Below are 27,258 nucleotides of genomic sequence, written 5' to 3' on the forward strand. Positions count from 1 at the left end.
TAAAAGAATTACAGAATAAGACCATAGTACTTACTTAGCCATGAGTTTTGCTATTCGATGACAGTCATTCTTGTTGTAAAACCAGATACTGTAAATTGACACTTGAAGATAAAAAAAAAGTACAAATGTAAGACAGAGGTTTAAGAAAAAAAATAATTAATAAAATCAGTAGGAAATCCCTTAGATCTGCAACATATGAATTACCATCAGTTTCCACTCAATATTCTGTGTGACTGACCAGTATTTATAAAGTAATCAGAAGTAGCACATGTGCAAACACAAATCCAGTTCAGCCAGTTTAAATGCAAGAACTACAAAATGTTGATACTGTTTGTAACTAAAAGTGACAGAAAAATTAAGTTTGAACTATCAGATGTCTTCTGTGACCTTCTGTTCGGAATTACTGACTTCACCATTTAAACTAGGCTAAAGAATATCCTTTCTAATTTTTAAGCACTCATTTTTAAACTTATCAATTTTTGAAGGTCAACAAAAATGTTAAAGTTGGAATTACAGTACGATAGTTTAGACAGAGGCTTTCTGGTAGTTTCCCTCTCCAAATTATTTTTGTAAAAGAAGTACTTGTATAGTCAAGAATCTCAATCAAAATCATTTCAGGCCATGGCAAAGGCAGCAATAATTTATCAGACTTTTTTCCTAGACATTCCAGTTATCCTAGGCTTACTGCGTTGGACCAAAACCCTCAAACAGTCATGCCCATACTTAATTTCTATAGCAACATCCTAAGACAAACTGAAGTTCTACTTCACTTTTTTATTAACAACTATACTCATCTGGGTGTTTGTTTCAGGTTACAGCTTAAGCAACAGACAACAAAGCTTTTCAAGTCACAGACAGAAATCAATACAGCACAATTTAAGGAACTTTCTCTTACAAAAGATGAAACAATTAAAAAAGCATTAAAAACATGTAGCCAATGCTTATGAAATATTTATTAATATTTACAGTTCAATACAACTGAATTGTCTACTGGCTAGAAACATGAAAATGTTTCTAATTTGAGCTACTTCTGTAGTCATGTAGCATACTACAGCACTGAAGAAAAGCTCTTTCCCTTCCCTGACTTCATTATCAGACAAACTACCAAGAGAAGAAAGCTTCTTCAAAAGCATACTTGCTGAAGAAATGAAGATAAGGAACCTATAGTGATATCTTCATAGGACAAATGATAAAAGGCACACTCGATTCTGCCAGAAGCAGGCCTACACAAGACCAGAAGTAGATTAAAATCTCAGTTTGGTATACAGACTATCAGGCTTTTTTCCACTTTGTATTACTGGCAAGCAATCAGAGGGAGTCATGGCAAAACATTAAGAGTACTACAAAGATGTACAGCAGATTATGAACAAGTAAACTTGAGCATTAACTTAGATACGGTCCAACAGGCTGTAATGTTTACCTTCCTCTTTTTAAAAGAGGAATTATCAATTCAGCTCTCTTGCCCTAGAAGTATGTGTCTCCCAACTCCATTACTGTATCTGACATACTTTGTGCATGCATGCAATTTTAGCTATGAACATCCTTATTTAAAGGAGAGCTGGTACTTACCAATTTTTACGTATATACATGGTCTTTCTACTACACCCAGCAAATCTTCAGCTGAATAAGTCTAATAGCATATCTTTCTACTGCAGCTCTTCTAAGAGTTTCATCCAACAAAGCCAATAAATTATGTGACTCATTTTTTCAATTTAGTTCAACATTTTTTATCGAGTTTTTCTACATTGAATGCTGGGCAGCATCTTTAGTAGTCAAGTAGAAGCAGTTTGTAATCATCATCATCAATATCTTTCAGTTGGATTCACATACATTTAAACACACAAGAAGTAATGAGTAATCCATACCACAGACAAATCAGACTTTATAAAATGAAGTCATCAGTTACCTTCATCTACACTCTTCTCTGATGTATGCAATTTTTATTAGAAACGTTAACCCGCAAATATTTATCTGAACAAAACACTCAACTTCTCTCCAAGCTTGACCAGGTCAATCATTAAAACTTGTTTGAAACTGCTATGGGAAAACAGATTTTGAGAAAACAAAAGCATTATGGAAGTCCTCCTGCTCAAACCTAACAGCTGGGTGACACCAAAAGGAAGGTCTTGGTCTCTTCAGCACCAAGCTCCCATTGCTCCCACAGGCAGTCAGCTTACTGTACCAATATTAACCAGACATCAGATCTGAATTAAGAGTCGGGATAGCAAAAAGCAACAGTGAGGCGGGGGCCTCACTTTCTGGGAATATAAAATGAATTTGCATCCCAAAGCTGTACTTTCACTTCAGTTTGCATTTTAACTAAGCAGAAAAAAGCGGTGTCACCATCCCACAAATTTGCCATTAACTCATCCTATACCAGTTCACCCCTCTCCCTCATGTCAACTGGATACATTTTAGTCCAGAGTAGTTCCTTGATACTATTTGTGCCTCTAGTTCACAAACATGCCAGGTAGCACAAGAGAGAGAATAGAAACAAGAAGCTGGGGGCAGCACAGTAAGACAAAACTGTTAAAAAAGTTCATGGAACTGTAGTCAGAGAATACCAGGCCACACATTGGGACTAATCAGCACTGCTAGTTTCAGCAATTCCAGACACTACCACTCTTTTGCCTTGGGCAGTTCAGCCATTTGTGCAGACAGGGCTTCATCTCATTCAAAAAGATGATGTTTAAAAGTTACCTTAACTAGCTGGAAGAGTTGACAGAAGAGACAGAAGTTTTATTTTACAGTTCCAATTTAGATGTTGCTATTCAATGAAAAGTAACAACTGGAAGGGGAGGACAAATAACAGCCTTTCAAGCTGTCGCTAGAAAGAAAGGACTCAATTTGAAACCCATCCTACAGGAAATCATTTATAAAGAAATGCATGTGTACACGATTCACATATGGTACATGCATCATTTTACACTTCAAATGAAGTTTAAGACAAAAGCACATAAAGCAGTCTCTCTCAAAGCTCATGGTTCTTCTAACAGCAAGGTTAGCTGAAATGTCACCTCTCCTCAGTCAATATGCTCTAGTATCTTCTTCACTAAGAGTCCTCATTCACTATTCAGATTTTCCTCATTTTAAATATTAGCCTGCCAAACAGATTTATAAATCACTGGAATTAATAAGAAAGGGAAGGGCTGCTTTATTATTGTTTTGAATATCTAAGGGCTGTGTTCACAGCACAGTCCCACAAGCAGTTGTACTGGAGTAATTCAGCAGGTGGCAAGCAAGACCAGGAACCCTTTAACAAATGCCACCTGATGAAGTACAGTGTGAAAAAGAGTGATTACTACTTTGCTACACCAAACCAAAGTGGAAATCCCCTTCCAGTTAGAGTGCCATCCTTCAGATCAAACAAAGTATTTTTAGAACTTAACAGCTTTCAATGGTTCCTACCCCTGCAGCTTTCATTGCTGCTTCTGCTGCAGAGGTATCAAGAATAGGCTCCCTTCTTATCTCAGCCTGAACCGCTGGGTTAATGCATTCGCTGGACTGCCATTCAGCTTCAGCAAGCACAGAGATATGCTATACTTAATGCATTGCCAGCTGGGAACAGAGATGATAACAAGAGACTTTCCTTACCAGGAAAGATGCCCTGGTTTGAAACCACTCGAGCTTTTTCAAATAATTTTAATTGACATTATGGAACTCTTCTTGCTTTCAATATTCTGAATATAACTTTGGGTAATTAATACTGATACAACAAGCCCAGGAGACAACACTTTATAATCTAGTTTACAGCTTAAACATACAAACCTTTCCAAAATCCATTATTTTTGGTTTACTAACTCTTACCCTTGGACAGGAATAAGAAGCGAGAGAAAACAAAAAAAAACCCACACAAAACAAGGGCCATTTATTTTAATACCCAAATTCTACACTTGGCATCTGTCTTTTCAGCACCATGGAAATCAATCTGCCTGACCCTGCATGTGAACTACCTTGGACTGAAAAGCCTTTTCAGCAAGACCAACACTACCGATACAGCGGAAAAGTTGTGAGAAAGACTTAGCGGAATACTTCTTGCAGACTTTAAGAGGTAAGTTGACCATTGCTTAAAACTTCAACTAATTTTCCGCTATTATTAATCACACTATCAACTATCGTCTCAAAACTCTCACATTACAGGTCTGAACTTTCAGACTGGTCTATTATTACTGGCAGAACTGTATATATTTTTTTCTTTAATCAGAGTTTAGTGGACTTCATAGAACACAGACAAAAGGGAATAAGCCTAGGTTCATTTAAAAAAATGGCCAGTAAGATTTAATGCTTCATGAATAAATATTCTAAAGAATGTTCATGTGTCCAGAGGGAAAGTTATACAAGGACCACAGGGATCCAGCAACACACATTCCAGATTAGGGAATAATAAACAGCACATTAAGTATGAAGTATAATCTAAAGAAAATATAAAATCCACCTTTTAAGATGAACTCTAAATCAGAAAAAAAAACATTACATTAAGCAAAACAATTTCTTTTTACCTTGGCAATTTATTTGTTAACATTTAGAGATACTTGCTTTCTTCAGTTCTTTCTAACAATTTTCCTATTTACCACTGTAACTGGTATAATGTCTGAGCTTCTCAGCCACACCCCAGACCATGTGCTTTAAGATCTGATGTAATGAATACTGAGTAAATGGCCTAAGTTTTCAGGCAGCATTATATGCAACTTTTAAAGTAGATACAGCCTTTCTCAAAGACTTGGGGTTAGGTATTCTTTTGGGGCTTGAACCATATTATGTAGCCAGAATGATTTTTGAGGAAAAAAAAAATTAAAAAAAATCTGGATTTAAGGAATATTTCCCCATTAATGGTTAAAATACTGAAAAGGTGGGAAAAACACCTCTATGTGTCCAACATCTAACGAGAACAATGAGTAACAAATAGACCCAAATGTCTTCCATTCCACTGAGTGAACACAACAAAGACTTAAGAAAGCCACTGTATCACTTGGTCTATTCTCCTTCCAGAACACCCATGAGACTCCTTCATATCCCACTTTGCAAAAACAGAGGGATAAAGGATCTCATGTCTACAGCTTAACGAAAGTTTGTTCCGATATGCAAACCAAAGATTCCACTGCATATTAAAAATAAGTATTTGAACAAATAAAACTATAAAAGAATTATAAATCCTACAAAAATATTATGATCTGGCATGAAAGGCTATTCATTCTTATAGCCTCCTGCCATGCAAAAATAATGTTTATATACTGCTTGCAAAGTTCCTCACATACCTTGTCAGAAGCTCTGCACAGACTGGAGTATGTTACATGATATACTCAGAACAGATCTCATGCTATTCAAGACAGAAATGCCAGAGGTCCAATCTGGTAAATATAACATATAATAATATATATATATATATATAAAAGATATATAAGATAATATATATGGTAAATATAACAGATAAATATAACCTCACCCTTACTATCTTAAGCCAAGACAGAATCCCAGAGCAAAGTTTTTATAAAACAGTAGTATCATATTAGGTTATAAAGATTGTTAACATGGAACCTTCCCTGTGTATGTGGTGGCATAATTTTGCTTTGATCATCTTCTACTAATTCTACCATGCTTTCTGGAAGTGTAAACCCAGATTTGCCACTGATCCTGTTACAACCTAAATATATTTGACTCTGCCAAAGAGAAATATTAATAAACACTATTTTAGGTTTTTATCTGAACCATTCCCTATCTGTAAGCTAAGGAAACAGAATCATAGAATGACAGAATAGTTAGGGTTGGAAAGGACCTTAAGATCATCAAGTTCCAACCCCCCTGCCATAGGCAAGGACACCTCACACTAAACCATATCACCCAAGGCTTCGTCCAACCTGGTCTTGAACACTGCCAGGGATGGAACATTCACAACCTCCCTGGGCAACCTATTCCAGTGCCTCACCACCCTAACAGGAAAGAATTTCCTTCTTATATCCAATCTAAACTTCCCCTGTTTAAGTTTTAACCCGTTACCCCTTGTCCTATCACTACAGTCCCTAATGAAGGGAGGGACTGTAGCATCCCTATGGGCCCCCCGAGCCCCCTTCAGATACTGGAAGGCTGCTATGAGGTCTCCCCACAGCCTTCTCTTCTCTAGGCTGAACAGCCCCAACTTTCTCAGCCTGTCTTCATACAGGAAGTGCTCCAGTCCCCTGATCATCCTCATGGCCCTTCTCTGGACTTGTTCCAACAGTTCCGTGTCCTTTTTATGTTGAGGACACCAGAACTGCACACAATACTCCAGGTGAGGTCTCACAAGAGCAGAGTAGAGGGGCAGGATCACCTCCTTGGACCTGCTGGTCATGCTCCTTTTGATGCAGCCCAGGATACGGTTGGCTTTCTGGGCCGCAAGCGCACACTGAAGCCGGCTCATGTTCATTTTCTCATGAACCAACACCCCCAAGTCCTTCCACGCAGGGCTGCTCTGAATCTCTTTTCTGCCCAACCTGTAGCTGTGCCTGGGATTGCTCCCACCCAGGTGTAGGACCTTGCACTTGGCATGGTTAAACTTCATGAGGTTGGCATCAGCCCACCTCACAAGCGTGTCAAGGTCCCTCTGGATGGCATTCCTTCCCTCCAGGGTATCAACCGAACCACACAGCTTGGTGTCATCGGCAAACTTGCTGGGGGCGCACTCAATCCCACTGCCCATGTCAGCGACAAAGATGTTGAACAAGACCGGTCCCAACACTGATCCCTGAGGGACACCACTCGTTACTGGTCTCCAGCTGGACATTGAGCCATTGACCACAACTCTCTGTGTGCGGCCATCCAGCCAGTTCCTTATTCACCGAGTGGTCCATCCATCAAATTGATGTTTCTCCAATTTAGAGACAAGGATGTTGTGTGGGACAGTGTTGAACACTTTGCACAAGTCCAGGTAGATGACATCAACTGCTCTACCCCTGTCCATCAGTTCTGTAGCCCCATCACAGAAGGCCACCACATTGGTCAGGCAGGATTTCCCCTTAGTGAAGCCACGCTGGCTGTCACCGAGCACCCTGTTGATTTTCATGTGCCTTAGCATGCCTTCCAGGAGAATCTGCTCCGAGATTTTGCCAGGCACAGAGGTGAGACTGACTGGTCTGTAATTCCCCGGGTCATCCATTTTCCCCTTCTTGAAAATGGGGGTTATATTTCCCTTTTTCCAGTCATTGGGAACTTCACCTGACTGCCACGATTTTTCAATCATTTACTTCCCTAATCATCCAGGCTTCTCAAATTCCTGAGAAGTTTTTACTTTTTCCTCTCAATGACGCGTACAGAAGCAGGACTGACAAGATTATCAAACAGAGGAGACCACCTACCTTATGCTGTTCTTTGTCACCATAACAGAATCCATACTACTACTTACAGACCCTAGAGGCTTTCCAAGGGGCACACAGGAAAGCATTAACATTCGACTGTTCTTTTCGCTACACTGAAGCATCGCCAAAGCAGTGTTTCTGTCTAATTCAAGGGCATATTCTGACAGGAAGAAGACATGGTGTTGAAAAGTACTGTATTGAAACAGCATACAGGGAGGTTCTGCGAGTAACTGAGTAAGAGGAAAGTGTCATGAGACAGCAACAAATTAGTCTGAAGAACTCTGCCTAGAAAAGACAACATGAAATGATACCTTTGTATCAGGAGGACCCTCTAATCTGTGGGGTGCCTTTTATTTATCTAGTTAACCTACTGTGAATTTCATATACACACATACTTCCTCTTCCCTTCTCTAAGGGCTACATAATTTATATTTTGAGCTCTTCGGAGTAGCAGGACTTTTCATGTGAACCTACTTGGAACACAGTGCACTAGGACTCTGAAGCTTGACTGATGTTCCCAACACACTATTAGATTCCAAAAGGCAGCAAGAAGACACTGGCTACTATTTTACCACTCATTTGTACAACTATCCCAACACCTAAACTTGCTGGAGTCCAGACTCCAGGAAATTCTGTATAGACATCTATCTCCCAAGTCCAAAACCTAGTGGGGAAAAAGAAATCTTCAACTAAGAGCTGAGCAATTGTCTCAACTTCTTGAAGCAACAACCAACTAATATTTATTTTTTAACTTGCAAAAGAGAAAGCCCTTAGAACATCAACAGACATCTCACTGGAACCTGCCCCATCACGTTACCCTTGAAACAGACATTGCAGTAATCAGAAATGGTCTAGGTTATAAAACAGAACATGAAGCTTATATGGATTAAAGAAAGTTATACTCACAGTTAGCATTTCTGTACAGAAGAAAAGGTTCATGGAGCTGAAACTCCAAATCTTTATTTACTGGTTCAACCAGGTTGTGCATGTTCAGTCGATTCACTATCGTAAAGCCATGATAAGGAGAAGCTGACCTATTGTTTCAATTAAGACAAAGCCAAGGATTAATACCTTCATCAATGTACACTATTTTCTGAAGCAGTTATGAATTAATTTTCAAATCCCTACTTCTTTATTAGGTGAAGCTTTAGTAGTCCTGAAGCTCAGTTTTTCATCTATGTCATTTCTTGGCATGCTGACTCATTCCAATTTAAAATTATGCTTACCTCAAAATAGGATTAGGATTAACATTACAGTTCTACACTGCTAAACTGCTGAATCACAGATATTCCTCAAAAAACATCTATTAAAAAAAAACACACAGGTCCAGGATTAAAATGCAAGTGTGTTCGATACTTCACATGAGATAGTTTTGAGGCATTTTAGAATTGCTTAGTGAAACACTTTTTATTATCTACATTTTTGCTAGACACCAGGTGGTAAAACAAAACATTAAGAAAGCACTGCAAGTTCAAATCAGTTTTAGAGCCGTTTTCTCTTGCCACATGAATGTCTTGTCAACACACACAATTGTGCCTGCAAGCATTGATATAATCAAGAGCAGCACGGTGAAGAGACGGTAAAACCCAGACATAATTAGCCAGTAAATGTTAAGATTTCTGTAACAATACAGCCACTTTTACCGAATGGCCAGCAGCGAAATCTATGGATGGAGCAAGCAATTCTTACCATCACGAGTCAGTCTTTTAATGTGCATAACAGAACTTGTTTAAAATAATCAGTCACAGGGAAACGTTTTGCCCTTTTTGTCTGTTTGTTTTGTTTTAGTTTGGTTGGCTTTCTTACACTACGCATTTTCCCGCTTGGAGCTAAAGTAAAGTAGACAGGAACTGGTTGCTTGTATCCCTTCACAGTGCCATTATAGAATACTGCAATGACCTAGCCTGTGGCAGTCTGTGTCAGGTCTGCATTATTTATGTGTCTCACATTCAACAGTAAGATTTCTTTGTTAGATTTTTTTATTTGCCCGTAATCTAAAGCTTAAATCAGTGGTTGGTTTTATGTGCTGGTTCTCCCCTTGTACCCATTTTCTCTATCCCATATAACTGGAAGTTTCTTCCCTGGTTTTGATGAGGAAATCAAGGAATCACCCCCAACCTATACACTAGCAGATCTCCAGCCTTTAGACAACTTTGTTCATTTACAAAAGTTTCTTTCACATTCTGACAGCAAGTTAGGACAGATTATTTAAAATGCCATCTGTATTGCTTTCACAATCAATTTTATGGATTTTAGGAGACAAAAGAAGACTCAACATTTAACTCAATACATTAACAAATGCTCCTGCATTAACAAAATGAACTAGGTTTTTGTGTGGCTACGTATGCAGTGTTCATCAAGTTTTATGATGTTTCAGCAGCATTTTTAAGTGCTCTTGTCAATTATTCACTTATATGCAGAGTTTATTCATTTTCAAGTGAGTATACAGACATTAACAGCTAGACAAATGAGTAATTGTGAGTTTACTGGATGCAGTAAATCCACGATGAATGCCACACATGAAGCCACCTGGGGTTTATTTTCTTATGGAAGAGAGCCACCCCACCCTCTCCCAAAAAATCCCAATCGACCAACAACAAAGCATCTTTACCTTTTGTACACAAACAAGGTCCCTTCTATGTTGGTTTTCTCCTAAAAAAATACAGCAATTGTATTTAAGGCATATGCTTGTTCACACAGTTACATAAAACTTTTGTATAGCATTTTAACTACCAAGATTTACAATATCCTTCTATTTCCATAAGGTTTGACATCGTAAGACTGAAAATACGATCTCTTACTTTTGGAGACTACTTGTTTTTAATTAGTAAGGTAGGAAATTAAATCAATTTTCCAGAAGATTTTGCTCATGCTTTCAACCTGATGGTGGGATATACAGTAGTTTACAGCCCTCCTTATGCTGAGCCTCATGGGTCACAGCTGAACACCTTTCTCACAACTACTTATTTTAAATATGGACCACAGTCCATTCGTCTAAAAATATTAGACAGGTAGTCTTCCACAACAGCAATGACAGCAGAGCCAACAACAAAACAACTATGGACTACAGCTCTTTCATATTTCTGTTTTCACGGCAACCTTTGCCATGTGCTTGTGACCTGCAAACACCAAAAGCTGTGTGCAGCCCCAGTGCTGCACATGGCAATGTGAAGTTCCACATATTTTCATTTTTATAGTTTTATGATAAAACTGGTACCCAAGCAAAAACTGCATTTTAATGCTATGACAAACACTTAGCACCTCTCAAATCTAACTCCTAAATTAGGGGTTTGTTCAACACACATAAGCAACAACAACAAATTACAATTAAAAGACAAACAACAAAAAGTAAACGCAGCAACGGCATCCAAGAGCAAAAAGAACCCTCCAGCCTCGCTGCTGTTTCAGTCACAGCTACCTAGAGGCGATGAACGACGTGCAGGCACCGGCTCTCTCTCCGCGGGACAGGCGCCCTTAGGGGCCGACACCCCGGCGGGGAACAGGCACCCAAATCCCAAACCTCCCTCTGGTCGCGAGCAGGCCCCGGTCTGGGCGGCTGCTGGAGCGACAGCACAGGCGACCGGAACCGCGGCCACGGCAGCGAATGCCCTGCCTGGGGCTGCGCCGCCACCACCCGGTCCGACCCGGGCGTTGAAAGAGCCGGGTTCGCTTCTCCGGACTTACCCACTCGTTGGCCTTCGGGCTGAAGCTGTAGAGCGCTACCTGCCCGGTCACGTCAGCGATGCTGGTGATGTAAGGGTCGTGCTGCTGCAGGGCCGCCAGACTCATCTCCTGCTCCACTCTGCTTACCGACTCCATCTTAGCTCCCAGCAACCACTCGCGGCGGAGGCCAAGAAGCAGCCACGTGGCGTCAGCGGTGCACCCTTCCCCGCCGCCGGCCGGAACGCCGAGCCCTGTGCCTGTCGTTCCGCCGGCGCACCAGCCTTCCCCAGGGTTTCGCCGCGCTAGCTACAGGCTGCCGGTCCTCTCAGTTCGCAGGAGGGGAGCTTTTCCAGCCGCCTCGGGACCCGGAGTCGTTTCACCGGGTCCGTAGGCTTCGTCTTCACCAGCTCTCAGCTCCCTTGGCCGTGGGGCTTGGGCAGCGACTGTGCCCGAGGCAGCCCCGGCCCTGCTGCTTCTCGGGGTTCAGCCAGATGCGTGGCAGCCAGGCTGTGGTGTGTTCCTGCCTTGGCTGGGCCTCCACCAGCTGCGGGTTTGGCCAGGCGCCTCCATGGCAGCTGGCACAGCTGAGCGATGGCCTCCACGCTCCCATGCCACCAGGCGCTCACACACCATTGCCATACCTTGCCAAACGAGAGCTGTACTCCCTCCCTGCCGCTTCCTCACAACTTAAGCTGGCTGTAGCTCCATCAAAAGATAGTGCTCAGGCGCAGCTTATGCAGTGCTTCGAGGAAAGGACTTCATGTCCTTTGTCGAAGGAAGGGTCCTATCAGCCACCTTATCCAGCTCTGTTCCTGGTACTTGGCCCTTTGAGCATGGTTTATGAGATTTCCAGTTAAAATCTCAGTTGTCTCTCTACATCTAGACATGCTACAAAGGGAAATAGCTTATTTGTTTCAACTGAACTGATTAAGATCTGTGTATTATTTATACTGTGAGAAGTACTTAGTTATATACTGACATTAGTAACAGAAAGGCTTTTGAGTTTACTCCAGGCTAGCATAGGAAGTGCAATGAGCTGGGTCACAGGCCTGAGGAATTATCTTTCAGTACTGTGGATGTGTTGCTTTTTGTTCACGTGTTCATCAATATCTGGTATCTGTAGTTTACAGTCTACATGAGATATGGAATTTTCAATGTTTTTAAAGGCATAGTATATTTTAGTATATAAATATGGTATATATTTGTAATATATACTTTTATACTAACAATTTTCTCAGGTATAGTAAACATCAGCTGTTCTATGCAGTACATGTTTAAGTTTCCTGGAACAAGAACAAGGTAACATGCAGTGCACTGTGCTTTGTTGCCGCATTTTTATTTTATTTTTTAATTTTTTTAATTATCATTAGTGGATTTTAGGAGCAGGAAAATGTAGAGCACTTATTAGGGCTAAGACATGAATGACTTCCAAGACAGACCCCTGAGGTTCAAGTACCTCTGTGGCATTCTGTGTAATCTGACAGAAAAAAAAACAGGATTGTAAATTTCTAAACAAAACCCAGTTTGTGGCAAGATTCTGACCCTTCTGAGAATGTGAAGAATTTCCACTAAGCTGTGTGGACAGGTCATGTTCTTCTCCACTGCAGGTAGACATACTTCTTATTTTAATACATCTTTACAATATAATTCTCTCCCACAATGGCAGACATATAATGCACAAGCTATAAGTAAGCATCCAGCAGCAGCTGTGTGGTTCCATAAAAAGTCTTCATGACAAGCAGTGGAAATAGCAAATTCCAATATAAAGTTAAGCTTTTTGGAGAGAACATTAATTTGTCTGTTCCAATGTCAGAAAGTTCTGCTAGAAAATAAAAAGGCATTTCTCAAAAAAAGAAGAAAATATATAATCTGGACACAAAACCCCTGTGTGACTCATCCCAGTTACTCACCTCAAATTCCAAGACCTCCCATCAGTAAAAAATATAAGTAAATATAAAAATCATACAGAATGTCTTAGAGCTTCATTGATCTTCCATCCCCTTCTAAGGGTTTTACCGCAGGAGGGCCCCGCAAAATTTGAGGTTTCATTAGTTCTGTTAGTAAACTACATAAAATTGTTTCCATCAAAGGCAATGACAGTTATAAATGATGTAAAAAATATTTAGATGTAAAATGTCTGGTTGTTATTCAGTAACACTCCATATTAGGAAAAGATAGTATGAGGAATTTAAAGTTTGAAAACAATATTCATAAAAAGACAATATTCTAAGGGCTCAAATGCAACAGAATGAAAATGAGAAAAAATTTTCTAACAGCTGGTTTTAAACAGCATCTTAAATATGTACAGCAAACCCTCCTTTCTGCGCGATTACTGTAAAGCAAAGGTCCCTTTCAAAGTAGAAAACTTATTGGCAAAGGACAACCTGCTGCTGTGAATTGTTCTCAAGTGTGAAAACTCCTTGGCTTCATCTTCAATTAAAAGTGAAACATGAGGAGCATTGATAAAGAAAGAGAAGCGGGGGTTTCTGGTTATGGATTGTTTTCCTCGTCTGCTAATTCCAGTTCTGCATTTTAGTGAATTTATTCTCCTTGCCCTTCTTCGCTGTTGTTGCCTTGGAATAAAATATTTTATATCAGAAATGAGTCATATGGCCCGCCATCTGCTTCCTCAACCTTGAAGTACACCAAAGTATACAGTATACTTAAACTCAAGCTATGACCTCAGTGTAAACTGAAATCTTGTATCCATTCAGGCTTGTTCTGTGATTAGTATATATTGCAAATCTCTTTGTTCTCTCTTGAAGCTACTCAGCAGTTACTGCTGGGGAAATGTTCATCTGTCAGTCTCTGTTCCTGATTCTTGCACTGAACCGGGCACAGGTGGGATGATGCCCTTTTGATGCTTTTTCTATGAGTACAGGGACAGATTCCATTTGTGTTTCAACAAGTGAAGAGAACATTCTGTTTTGTATTTCAGTTAGTCAGCTAGGGTTTTATAGGACAGGATATGATGATTTATTACCCCAAGTGCTATCATCTACTTGACATATGTTAATATTAAGGTAGATGAAATAATAAAGACCCTCTTTTATGCCTTCAGTTGCTTGTGACAGCATGGCTCAGTCTATCTATTGATGCTGTTTGCAGTTATGTTATTCAAACAATAGTTTGACTATTTCTGTGAATATTTCTGGCCTCTGTTTTTTTACACAGCACATTCCTTATGTATTCCCAAAGCTCATTTGGTCTGCAGTCACTCCTTTCAGACTTCATATAGAAAGTCTATTTCAGTCTTCAGTCCCTTTGTTTTTCCCTTGCTGGCTGAATATCATCAGGAAAGAATATGTTGCTGCTGTTAATACGGTGGAGAAGTGCAGTAAGCATTCCCAGTCAGTGCGTCTTCTGTTATTTCTTAAAGTTGAATTAAGGTCCAGTGGAGGCCAGCAAATCTGAGTGACTCACAGAACTCATATTCTCTGCTATTTTCCACTTGAAATAGTTGTCAGAAGTTTCTGATTTCATGAGATATATTTTGCAGGTGACACACTTTTTATTGGTTTGCTTTTAAATGTCTTTCCTTGAATTGTAATAACAAGCAATTCTTGGGCTATTGGTTAGTAATTGCATTGTTACCTATACCTGAAATTTCAGTGGTAATGACTGTAATTCTGCAGACTGTTTATTTGGGCTTAGTCCTAGCTAGGGCAAATTGTTCTGATGATAATAACTTCCTTAATCAATAACTTAATGAACTTTTACTTTGCATTTTAATTTGCTGAACAAGCCTCCAAATCTTTAGCCTTTTTTACAAGATGAATTTCTCTCTTTTTTAAAGTGGTTAAAACAACAAGAGGGGATGCTAGAATTTTGCAAGGTTTGCCATTTTGTTTGAAAACTCATTTTTATTTCACAGGAGACATTACTTGAGCATTTTTATTTGCTTATTATGTATTACAGTGTTTACTTCAGTTGTATTCTTTGCTTTACTGTGAATGCACATTTGATCTTTGCATTGTGAGGCCAAACAAAAAAAAACAACCCACAAAAAAAGACATTTGATATGTGAAAGTTTTTTGCAAAAATCATTCTTTCACACTTAACAGGCAAAGGACAAAATAAAATCAGGTTAATGTCCGGCAAAAATAATTAGTCCAGATCCTAACAATCTTGATCAGTAAGAATTGTTAAGCAATATAACAACTTACTGAAGGATGTTCTGGGGTTTCCTTCAGTGTTGGTTTTTAGGATAAGATGATACAATACCTATCAGGGATGATCTTTACATACTTGTTCTTACCTCTATGCAGAGCCTTTTAGTTAAGGTAATTACTCCATTTTGCTATTGTGTCATTTCTCTCCCACCTTTCTCAGTAGACCAGTACCCCTTCATTTCTGCCAAGTCAATTACTTAAGTCAGAATTATTGACTAAACCAACCATGTGTTCCTACAGTTCTTCATACCGAAGGTGACAGCTTCTGGCCTTGATTTTGTCAACAGGGTTGACTACATCTGCAAATACAGTCCGGAGGGATAGGATGGTGTGTAAAGTGACTCCTGGTTTTCAAGGGTCATCACATTGAAGTGACAAGGTATAGGTGAATAGTTCTGGGACTGCTGGCTTACCCAGCTGTAGGTATGGGATTTTTTTTCCTATTTCTGTGCTGTACTTAAAATAGAGATAATACATAAGTACTTTGTGGAGTACCTGAGTTTCTCAGATGTTGAAGTACTTAAATCTGGATTTAACTAGAAATTACTTTGGTCTCATTTTGTCATGTAATAGCTGCAGTCATGATTCTGTGACAGGAAAACAGGAATGGATGACTTTCTTTAAAAAAAAAGTTGAACAAAGAAAAAGCATTAAATTACACTTGCAAATCAATAAAACCAAGAGAATGAAAATGCTCAATTCAATTTATACAGAAAAGCTGCTCCCACAACAAGTGCAAGAGGTTGAAATAGGTCACAGAAAGCCCTCCTTACATTGCTCAATAACATTAGAAGGATTAATCATTTATGGATTATCTCCTAGAAACAATGATCTGGCGCAGACAGGTAATCCAATCTCCTCTATCTTTCTAACCTGGTTTGCCATTTCACAGGGGATTGTGGAAGGGTGGCAGTTTTTTCTAGGAAGACATTGCCTGCCAGCTTGAAACATGTAAATTGCTGGAATTTGCATCAAAATATGACAGCTCTTCTCTGACGAAGGTAGGTAGTAAAATTAGGTAAAACTAACTTTTTTTTTCACTAGAGCACACAGGTTTGGCTTAGAAATTATATCATGTTCACCCTTAGTTAGAATCTGTCACTGAACAGAGTAAAGAAAGTTTATCACTTATGTAAGTCAGAACTAGAGAGAAAACTTTATTCTTGGGACTGCATTTTGCATAAATATCCAGTAATGTGTTCTTCCTGACTAAATTTGTCCAAAAATTTAAATACAATTTATTTTTGAATACAAACCTTTCAATGGTCACAGCTTCTGTAACTACATTAGACACTGGTGTATAGTGTGACTTCTGTTGAGTTATATACTTAATGTAATATATAGGCCTTTGAGCATACATCTTTAGCTAATTTTGTTATATTTTATCCAACAATAGATCCAAGGCCTGCTGCTGAATATATTAGAACTGTACTATTTCCATTACTGAAAATGAACTTTTTTTTCAAATCTCCATTGTTGTAAATTGGGAATTGGACAAAATGTTGCAGTAGCAAAGGTTCATCATCAGGATTCTCTATTGCTTATTTCATTTTACAAGTAGTTTCCATTTTATCAGCATAATAACATTACGAAAAACAATATGCAATTACTATCACAAGGCAGAGCAGCCTGTTCTCCTAAATTGTCTTGTACAGATTACAGATTGCACAGTTAAAAAAAAAAAAGGCAATTAGATTATCAAGGTTCTGCTCTATACAGAATTAAGAAATACATCAGGAATAATTGTGCATCCTAGTAGATATCCTGAGCCTTGAGAAAACTACTTTACTAGAACTATGTCAGCTTTTAACTTGGTCAATTTTTTATTATTGAGTTATCTACCTTACATAATCTGTGTCTGTTTTATGGCATTATTCTGTGCTTCTGTTTTTGTTTTCTTGTAAGCATCCTTTTGTGTCCTTTAATGTTCCTGAGCCACTTCCGATACCTCTAGGTATCTAGCCCTTTAAATATTGAGACTGTCCCATACATTTTAAAATGTAGGTTTATATGCTTCTTTATCTCTGAAATCTTGCTGTAAAACACAAGTCAGATTTCCTTTTAAATATTTTTAGCTGATCCTCCTGCAGAATATGAACATATCAGAGCAATCAACTTTAAAATAGGTTAGATAAATTTTTTATGACCAAATGTGCATTTTTCGATCATTTTTTCTTGATGTGGTACAGTACTAATAAAGAAGATGCAACACAGTTCTGAGATTAAATAGCTTCTAGAGCTTTTCAGACATGACTGGGAACAAATGTAATATAAAACACCCAGATGATTTTGATTGCTTTTGATGCTTCTTAGGTTGCCCAGTGTCAGAAGAATGGGAATCAGAATGGGAATGAGAAGCTTGCATTCATTTCATAGGTTATTACACAACTTCAGCTCTCTGTACCTTCATCTTCCCAGACATAAAATGAGTACAATGTATTTATTCATCATTATAAATTTAATTGAAATACTTTCTTGAAGAGTAATAGGAACAGTAGGCATGATCCAGGGAAGAGCTGATGGATTGCTGATGTATCTATCACAAGACCTTGGTAGAAGCTGCTGGCAGTAGCTGCACTAACTGCTGTCATCCTAATGCTGCAGGCCTGACAAAGGAGCAGGTTCGGAAGCTCTGCTTCATGCTCTGGCAGGGTCAGTTCCTTAGGCCTCTCCCTGCCACCTAAAGCCTTCTCTGGGTGCTCACCTGCCTACTGGTATTGGGCTGCATACTGAGAGGCACACATGTGCAGCCAGAGACCTGAGGCACAGTGGTGGTTATTTCTTAGTGTAAGCTCCTGTACCTCTTGCTCTTTACTTTGTCAGCTTTCTCCAGGATGTATCATGTTGTATGCTAAATTCTGCCCCTAACAGTTGAAGTCAAAAATCCATGACATGTTTCTGCTTTGTACTGAAACTCATAGGCAGACCCACCCAGTTTGGGATGGAATTGTCTTCCTCCAGAGCATAAGGAAGGCAGGCTAAGTGGAAGGAGTCACCATACTTGGCAAAAAGTGAATCTCAATTATATCATGACTAAGTAAATAAACTGGATGAGATCCTAGCCTCTTACTTGGCTTCTTTTCACCAATTAAGTTCTGGCTGATGGAGAATTCCTTTGCTGTAGTCACTCAAAAGAGAGCCATAAAGCTGTCTGCTGAAGATCCTCTTGGGGAGCCCTGTGGCTAAGATGTGTGAGGAATGGCATAGGATGGGTGTTTTAAGGGGAAGACATTAACAAGCAGTTAAAAATTATGGAAATTTGCAACCAAACTAGCACAAAGCCTAGTGTAAGAAACTGCTGTTGTTCAGGCAGGCCTTAAGGGCTGCGATGGAAGTGGAATTGCAACCTTTAATTTTGGGACCTCATATCCTTTGACTCTGGTGTTAGAAAATAATTGATCTGATAGCAATGAATCATTTAATCAATAACATATTGTTTAACTAATTTCAAATGGGTTGTGTGCAGTGATGTGCATAAAGCAAAATGGCAGTCAACTAGTAAAACATTTTTTACAAAATTCTGTGTACAAATTTACTGAATTTTCATTTTGAACAGGAATGTAACTTTAGAGCATAATCTGCAAATTAGATTGCTTGTTTTGAAAGGAAGAAAAGCTATCTAGTATGTTGTGTGTTGAAACCATCCGCTGCATTCATGCAGTAACTTTTCCCCAGTGATATTTCACAATAAAATTACTTTGCCTGTGTAATTAGTGTACTGAAATGATGAACCCATAGAGCTTGTATAGGGGTGGTATATTTTGTCAGGTAAGGATTGAAGAGCTGGTGAGCATCTTCCCAGTAGATGATAATGATCACAAGTATTATTTAACACCTCTAGCGTACCAGTTTACGTGACAGGTTTTAACAGATTCTTTCAAAACGCTCATGATCAATACAATAACTGTTTCTCATTTTCAAAATTATCACCAGTTCTAAAAATCTATATAAGTTACTTGATTTTCAAAACAGTTAAATTATTAAACTTTGAGAGCTGCAGTGTAAGCAATGCATGTATACAAAACCATCTGGAGGACCACATCTCCTCTTGCTTTTTTCTTCTGGTGTGATGCCTTCCAGAGCTGGCCAGGTCAGCTGACCTTTGCAGTGCTGTAGGTCTAAACAGAGTGCCTGTAGGTCTAAACAGGTCAAGCTGGCCACATTTGTCTTTCCCCTACCCCTGTATGCATGTGTGCACCAGCGCTGGTCAGACAGACACAGGTTGTTTTTAGGAGACTTGACACTTCCATGACAAAACTGACCTGCCAATCAAGAAAACTGAGTTCCTGAAGTGATGAACTATCCTACAGGGCAGGAATCACCAGAGTCCCCTACTTACCCTAACAGAAAAAAAAATCAAAAACAGTTGCCAAAAATAGAACAAGAAATTGCCTCTGCAAAATTTTTTCACTCTGAGATAAAGCTGGCATCTTTTTTTGCCTTAAAGAAAATTCTCATTCGCTCAGTTTTCTTGACAAACTTGTCACCTGAGTAACTGATGTGTGGTGATGTCTAGGAGGTGAGCTGAATACGGAGGGAGAGCTGTTGGTGTGCCTGCAGTGTGTGGAAGGGGAGTGTGAGACCAGCCAAGGGGGAAGGCAGGCTGCTCCTTCTGCTCTTTGCTTTAGCTGTCAGTAGTGAGAGTATCCACACAGGAGTAGCAGGGGAGTGCAGGCTGAAGGACTTAGCGGGCGAAGACAGCCATGTCTTTGCAATGTATTTATATATTTGTGTGGGAAGGAGCCTGTTTGACTTTGGTAATATCATGTGTGTATATATTTTTTTTTTTTAAGATGCTCCCATTAAGGTCTGCTTTGATTTTTCTTTTATTTAGACTAAAATTCCAGCTATGGGGGACCTGGCCACGTAGGCTGTGTAAACTTCTGATATTTAGCAATATTTAGGACTTTGGGACCACCATGTGATTCATAAGCTTGTTTGACATGAGAGCCAAGCAAAGCATGTTGGCTTACAAACAGACATGGGGAATGCTTAAGTAAAGGATCAGTAATCTGTTATTCTTGCTCCTTTAGAAAATCCCCAAATTAATACTCTGTAATATCAGGGGGTTTACATTTATTCAACTTCAGATATGCCTTTTATAGGCCCTAACCTACTTCATGGTGCTTATTTAATGGTCACACTTCTACAAAGTGTTCTCAGTGGCTTAATGGCACCATGCCAACTGCTGAGAAGTTTGAAGGGTAGTAACTGTTTTTAAATAATGAGAGACTTACTAAGTAAAATCCAGTGCAAGTGAAAGCTGGTAACTGAAACACTGACTTTAGGAGGTCAGCATGGCTGCCAGTATAAGGACACTTTGTCAAACACTTTGAGACAGAAAAAAATAATTGTACAATAATTAAGGTATTGGTACAAATGTATTTTGTTTGTTACCATCATGTCAGCAGAGCGCAGAGGGGCTTATTAAACTTACTCTAATCCCCATTAGTTCTTTATGACTTTGACAAAGAATCAGAGAGGAAGCTAAAGAAATTGTCTGTGTCGTTAAGTTTGTTTTTCATTTGCATCTCTAGGCAGAATTTAATGATTAATGTTTGCAAAAATACATTCCAGTATATAGGCTATTTGCAAACCATTCATTGAGATTATTATTTAAAATATCTCTTTATTGTCATTATAAGCAACATTGTAATAGTTCTTAAAAAAGGTCCCAAAGCCAGTCAAACATTCTCTGGAGGGTATGCTAATGAGGCATATAATGTGATATCAAGATGAAGTTATTCTTTTAAATTATGCATAAAATGTTTATTTTCTATACTTTTGTTACTTTTTTCTCATTAGAAATAATCTAATACTAGAAAATTTTAGAAATACAGAAATATAGAAAGTACTAGAAAATTGTAAAATTATCAAAAGAGAGTAGCTTGCTTATTTGTATGTAGCCATAGGAGTACAGTAGCAGCAGGGCTTGTGTGTATCCTTCTATTATAATCAGCAGAATGGTAATAGAGGAAAAAGGTAACTAAAATGTAGGCCTGTAGCAAGATCTTCTGTTAGTTCATAGATTTTTGAAGCTTCTACAGTTTCCTTGGGGCTCATTTTTTTCTCATATTTCATCTGGAACTGCTTTTTTTTTTTTTTTTTTGCACTTCCACTGAACTTATCAAAGACAGAAATTACAAATATCCATAACTTATTTTACCAATGGGAAACTTTGCAAACAGATGTCTGGCTATTACGGACTTCAGTCATCTATGTCATCAGGGGAGCTGTTATGAGCCTTAGTCTGGATCTAAATGACCCACACTGGGCTCAGTGGTGGGCTGTTAAGGGCTGGTGGCTGGGCTGACCCTTTCAGCAAGTCCAGTCATGATGACTGTGGTCACCCCTGTGAATGTCCACTGGTGCTAACATCTGTGCTATTTAAGGGCACATCTAAATTTGTTCTCTGATTAGTCAGTGGCTGAGGTGTGTGGCTATTTGAAAATGCTCATTTTGTGACCTTTGGCTTGCATCCAGGACCTATTTCAGTCCTAACCTTTGGCTTGTATCTTGGTTTCCGACTCAGGCTCTTGACCTTTCGTATTTAGCCTGACTGCTGGTCTTTGGGTGCCAGGTCACTTCTCATCCTAGGCTTGGATTCTGGTTTGGATATTAGCTCTAACTGCTTATTGCAGCTTGGCACTTACATCTTATTTGTGCTTTTGAAATTTCCCCTTAGGGCACTAATCATACATCTTACATTTTTTTTTTAGCCTTTATTTAAATGAGTCAAAACTCCTGTGATCAGAACAACTCTGTTCTGAGTGCATCCTTTCTCTCATGGGTCATTAAACTGAGGATGCAGAGATATTTGGACACTCCTTCAGGAACCCTTGATTCCTGCTCGACATAGGTAGTCACTTGGTTGCCTTTGTGCTTGCACTTCTCTGTAGGGTGGCTCCTGGCCTCCATGCAAGTGAGTGGGTGCCCATCAGCTGAGCCTCAGCCCATTTGGCCGCAGGAAGCCAGCTTTATGGCTAGACATTCCAAAAAATCAAAATGAGTGCAACCCTGATAAATCCCAGCATCCTGTTTGCTACAAATCTGTTGCTGAGACACCAGCTTGTAAATTGTTTTATTTGATCAAATGTGTCAGAATGAAAAACTCTCCATAAATTAAAATGAAATCAGTTAATTTTCATCTAAGACATTTTATATGAAATTACAACAAACAAATATTCAAGGAAAATAAAAATAGTCCCCAACATCCCTATAGTATTTTCAGTAAAAGCACCACAAAATTCTGCTGGTTTTGAAGGTCAGATGGCAAGCTTCATGTTCACAGCCATGACTACATGCTCATGTGAGTTTGTTTCCCTTGCTTTACAGGGACTGTTTGCATGAATAACTACTCCTGCAGAGTGAATAAAGGCATTTGCAATCTGGTCCCAGCTGGAAAGTTATTTCTGAAGCCAGTTCACTCCCTTCATAAAGCATAGATTCTTTATTTTATCTTGTTTTGTATTTAGTTCAAATGATTTGAGATCTTTGGTTTGATTGCTGCTCCATTCCAAATCACTTCCTAATGGAACAGATGTACATTTCAGAGCTCTTAATTCTTTCTGAACATTTATTTTGAATAGAGATATTCTTTTTGTCTGGGAGGAGAAAAGTAATTGCTGCCTGCCTGGGTATCAGTTAATTAGCAGTCTCCTCACCAGTGGATGCTTGGCTAAATTCACTCCTTTGCTGAGTAATTTATTAAATAACTACAAGACTATTCAGGCAGTCCCAGTAGTATTTTATAACAAAGCTCTAATTGGTATATTTAATAGCAAAAAAGGATGTAAAGAAATACAGGGCGTATATTCTCAATTGGAGATCTTGGATCACAGAGCTCAGTGAGTTAGATCCGGTTGTTCCTCAAGCAAGGGTGTGGCATAATTTTGTGGGAGTTATTGACTCTATTTTATTTCTTCCGCAGTTAATGCAATCTTGGCCTTCTTGGGAAAGCAGCATTGCATTACAAACAGAAATCACTGTCCTAGCCTTAGGAAGGCTGCTTAGATAGGGAGAATCAGCCCCACTAGGTGCTGATGCTTGTGCAGTGACTTGGGAAATCTATGGAGGAAATGCATGATAAACCTTTTGCTTCGCTCCCCTGTCACATCTCTGGTGCGGCTGTCCATTAACATGCCACTGGCTCAGCAGGAGTGCTGGGGTCTGCCGAGATCACTTGGTAGCTGTCAAGCAGATAAGACAAGCTTTCTGGGGAATGTACGAAGATAATTACAGGAAGGTAAAGTTAAATCACATACATGTGCTGCACCAAGTGTTGTGAGCAAAGGAGGCTTTATTCTGCGATATGGAGACCAGATGGGCTCGGTGACTGTTCTTTCAGTTTCTGAGGGAGAATTCAGTACATATGGTCTGGAATCAACACTTCATTTTGTCAGTTCAAGTCACACCACCACACTCCTTTCCCCCTCTCTCCCCTCCCAGTTGTTGTTGTTTTAAAAACAGATAATCTACTTGTGAGTGTGAGCAGGTATGTGTTAAGGCACTGTTTTGAAATTGCTAGGTCTTTATCCCTTTTGCTGAACCCCTGCTGGAGTCCAAAAACCCAAGTTCTTTTCTTCTCTTTCCCACAGGGTAGAGACAGCTGTTATTTTGAAAAGAGAGGCTATGTACCATAGTCATTCTTCTCTGCAATTTCAAAAAAAGCACAAGCTTTCTGTTGCTCTAATGCCTTAGCAGATAATTTGCTGTTTATATGTATATAATACACTACTGTACAAATTGTGAAAATGGAAGGTCAGTAGATTCAATGGTTAGGTCTAACCCTGTTTTAGGAACAATCCTTGCAGCATATGTAAGGTATCTTAGTACGCGAAATGTACACACAAGTATTTCCTGTGTATATTTACTTAATGAATAATACGGATGGTAAGTTTTAATGCTGGGTTGTGCTAACTGGGCAGGAATACACTCCAGTTATTCCAGTTATTCAGTTATTCCTTTCCAATACATGGTTCCTACGAAACTGACACATGACTGTTAAAACATTCTACACAACATTGCAGTTCATCTATTGCAGCCTGTCTGCAGGGAAAACAGTGATTAACTCCATATTTTAGTATACTGAATAATTTAATGTGCTGCAGAAGATTAATTTGAAGAAAGCCCTTATTGTGAAGTAGTAGGTAGACAAGCAAATATAATGAAATTGGTTACCTGGCTTGATAACTCCAGTTTAAATGCATATGGCTATTTCATGGTATGGTCATATAGAAGAATTAAAAAAATCTGTAGTCTATTTGATACAATAATTTACATTTTAGTTTTACCTAGAACTTTTCTGACACATTTTGAATTTATGTAAAATCATAAAGCTTTGTATATAATGACATGTGTATGGTACCAAGAAATGAACTAGCATTTTAGATGTTTGTATGTAATAGCCAGAGATCTATATGAGAAGTTTTGATGTCTGTTAGTTTTTCTTTCAGTAAACATCTCCCCATTCTCGAGAATTGTTTGTGGTAGGGCAGTTTTACTGTTGTTTCATCTCACAATTTTAGGATATTAAAGCAGTAAATAGCACAGAAAATATTTTTTTTTTCTTTTTTATAACCTAGACAACTAACTCACACTGTAGCCAAAATGTGTTGAAGAACAGAGCTGAAACATTGCACCATCCTCTTGTTACAAATCAGAAGTCACGGGCACGTACAACACAGACCAGATCATCTTTGGGCTTTGGCAGGCTTGACTTTGAGTCAGCTCAGAACATATTGCATATGAATAGCAAAACAGAAGTAGTCTTATAGGTTAAGGAGAAGCAGAACCTCATGGTCTTCTAAGTAATTTTTAAATTATTATTATTTAAAGGAGTAGTTAATTTTCAAGGCAGAAGGGGTTAGTAATGATCTTTGGAAACAATGGTGATTCCTTTGTTATTTGTAAAGAAATCTCCTTACTGAAATGTTATTAAAGCCTATTGGAATGCTTTTAGCTAAATGATTAAGTGATATTAGATAAAGAATCATAATGAATTCAGAAAACTTTCAGATAGTAGTGCCAGTTTGCTCTTTATGAACATCCAAGGACTGTCATCAGTGGTTACTATTGCAGCACTTGCATCTCACTGACAGCTGGAGCTGCTGTCTTTTTTCTTTTTGCTAAACTAGCTGAAGTTTTATTTCCTGTTTTATTGACACTGTCTTGATGCGCACTTCCAAGCATTTCAGCAGCATATATGAAATCGTTACTTTGAGAAGAACAATTTCCTTGTATTCCGTATGTTGTGTAAAATTTGCATCTTGCATTGTGGACTCTGTAACTCAGTTTTGTTTCTGATACCTTAGGAAGCACACCTAAAAGTTCTGATATAAAAAAAGTCATCAAAGCTGTCACTGACCACTGCACCCAAGCTTTGATTTTTCGTTTGTATTTCCCATTATTCATTAGTAATGAACATGCTGACTGATCTCACTCACACTTTATGATGCCCAGGAGTCTTTTTTATTTCTTTCTCCAGTGTATCACAGTATCACAGTATGCTAGAGATTGGAAGGGACCTCAAAAGATCATCTAGTCCAATCCCCCTGCCGGAGCAGGAACACCTAGATAATGTTACACAGGAATGTGTCCGGGCGGGTTTTGAATGTCTCCAGGGAAGGAGACTCCACAACCTCCCTGGGCAGCCTGTTCCAGTGTTCTGTCACCCTCACTGAGAAGTTTCTTCTCAAGTTTAAGTGGAACCTCTTGTGTTCCAGTTTGTACCCATTACCCCTTGTCCTATCATTGTTTGCCACTGAGTAGAGCCTGGCTCCGTCCTCGTGACACTCCCCCTTTATATATTTATAGACACTTATAAGGTCACCCCTCAGTCTCCTCCAAACTATAGAGACCCAGCTCCCTCAGTCTTTCCTCATAAGGGAGATGCTCCACTCCCTTAATCATCTTTGTTGCCCTGCGCTGGACTCTCTCCAGCAGGTCCCTGTCCTTCTTGAACTGAGGGACCCAGAACTGGACACAATATTCCAGATGGGGTCTCACCAGGGCAGTGTGGAGGGGAAGGAGGACCTCTCTCGACCTACTAACCACCCCCCTTCTAATACACCCCAGGATGCCATTGGCCTTCTTAGCCACAAGGGCACAGTGTTGGCCCATGGTCATCCTGTCATCCACTAGGACCCCCAGGTCCCTCTCCCCTACACTGCTCTCTAACAGGTCGTTTCCCAACCTATACTGGAACCTGGGGTTGTTCCTGCCCAGATGCAGGACTCTACACTTTCCCTTGTTATATTTCATCAAGTTACTCCCTGCCCAACTCTCCAGCCGGTCCAGGTCTCGCTGGATGGCAGCACAGCCTTCTGGCATGTCAGCCACTCCTCCCAGCTTAGTGTCATCAGCAAACTTGCTGATAGTACACTCAATTCCCTCATCTAAATCATTGATGAATATATTAAATAATACCGGGCCCAGTACTGACCCTTGAGGCACTCCACTAGTTACAGGCCTCCAACTAGACTCAGCCCCATAGACTACAACTCTCTGGCTTCTCTCCTTCAGCCAGTTCGCAGTCCACCTCACTACCTGATCATCCAGTCCACACTTCCTCAATTTAGCTGTGAGGATGCTGTGGGAGACTGTGTCAAATGCTTTGCTGAAGTCAAGGTAGACCACATCCATCCACCGTGTTATTTCCTCATAAAAGGCTAAGAGATTGGTCAAACATGATTTCCCCCTGGTGAAGCCATGTTGACTGCCCCTCATAACCCTCTTATCCTTGATATGCCTTAAGATGGTACCAAGGATAAGGTGTTCCATCACTTTCCCAGGGATGGAGGTGAGGCTGACCGGTCTATAGTTACCCGGGTCCTCCTTCTTGCCCTTTTTGAAGACTGGAGTGACATTTGCTTTCCTCCAGTCCTCAGGCACCTCTCCAAGACTTGGTAAAGATGATGGAGAGTGGTCTAGCAATGACTTCCTCCAGTTCCCTCAGCACCTGCGGGTGCATCCCATCTGGACCCATGGGTTTATGGATGTCCAGATTGCTCAACTGATCTCTAACCCATTCCTCATCGACTAAGGCAAACCGCTCTGTCGACCTGACTTCATCTAAGGTCTCAGGGGTACAGGGC

General features: G+C 39.6%; 1 protein-coding gene and 1 long non-coding RNA gene across 5 annotated transcripts in view; both read right to left on the reverse strand.

Moving 5' to 3' along the window:
- Positions 1–11,241, reverse strand: part of DCP1A (decapping mRNA 1A) — a 36,658-nt gene extending 25,417 nt beyond the window's left edge. Inside the window, exons 1-4 of one of the 4 annotated variants that reach the window (XR_009743822.1) lie at positions 11,013–11,241; positions 9,940–9,980; positions 8,235–8,362; positions 35–101 (exon numbers count right to left, since the gene is read on the reverse strand). Coding sequence is in view for 3 of the 4 variants with exons in the window: in XM_061455834.1 (XP_061311818.1) it covers positions 35–101; positions 8,235–8,362; positions 9,940–9,980; positions 11,013–11,147 (371 nt within the window). In the remaining variant the exon portion in view is untranslated. Of the gene's footprint in view, positions 1–34; positions 102–8,234; positions 8,363–8,554; positions 8,631–9,939; positions 9,981–11,012 lie in introns of those variants that run through there. The other 3 variants (XM_061455834.1, XM_061455837.1, XM_061455835.1) reach the window with 3 other exon arrangements.
- LOC133270559 (uncharacterized) overlaps positions 1–27,258 on the reverse strand; it is a 985,299-nt gene that overhangs the window by 151,092 nt on the left and 806,949 nt on the right. The gene's annotated exons all lie outside the window — the stretch shown is intronic.

This window comes from Pezoporus flaviventris, unplaced genomic scaffold, assembly GCF_033815535.1.
Source record: "Pezoporus flaviventris isolate CSIRO_AGI_PZ_B2104156 unplaced genomic scaffold, CSIRO_AGI_Pfla_v1 ptg000021l, whole genome shotgun sequence".
NCBI classification, from domain to species: Eukaryota; Metazoa; Chordata; class Aves; order Psittaciformes; family Psittacidae; genus Pezoporus; species Pezoporus flaviventris.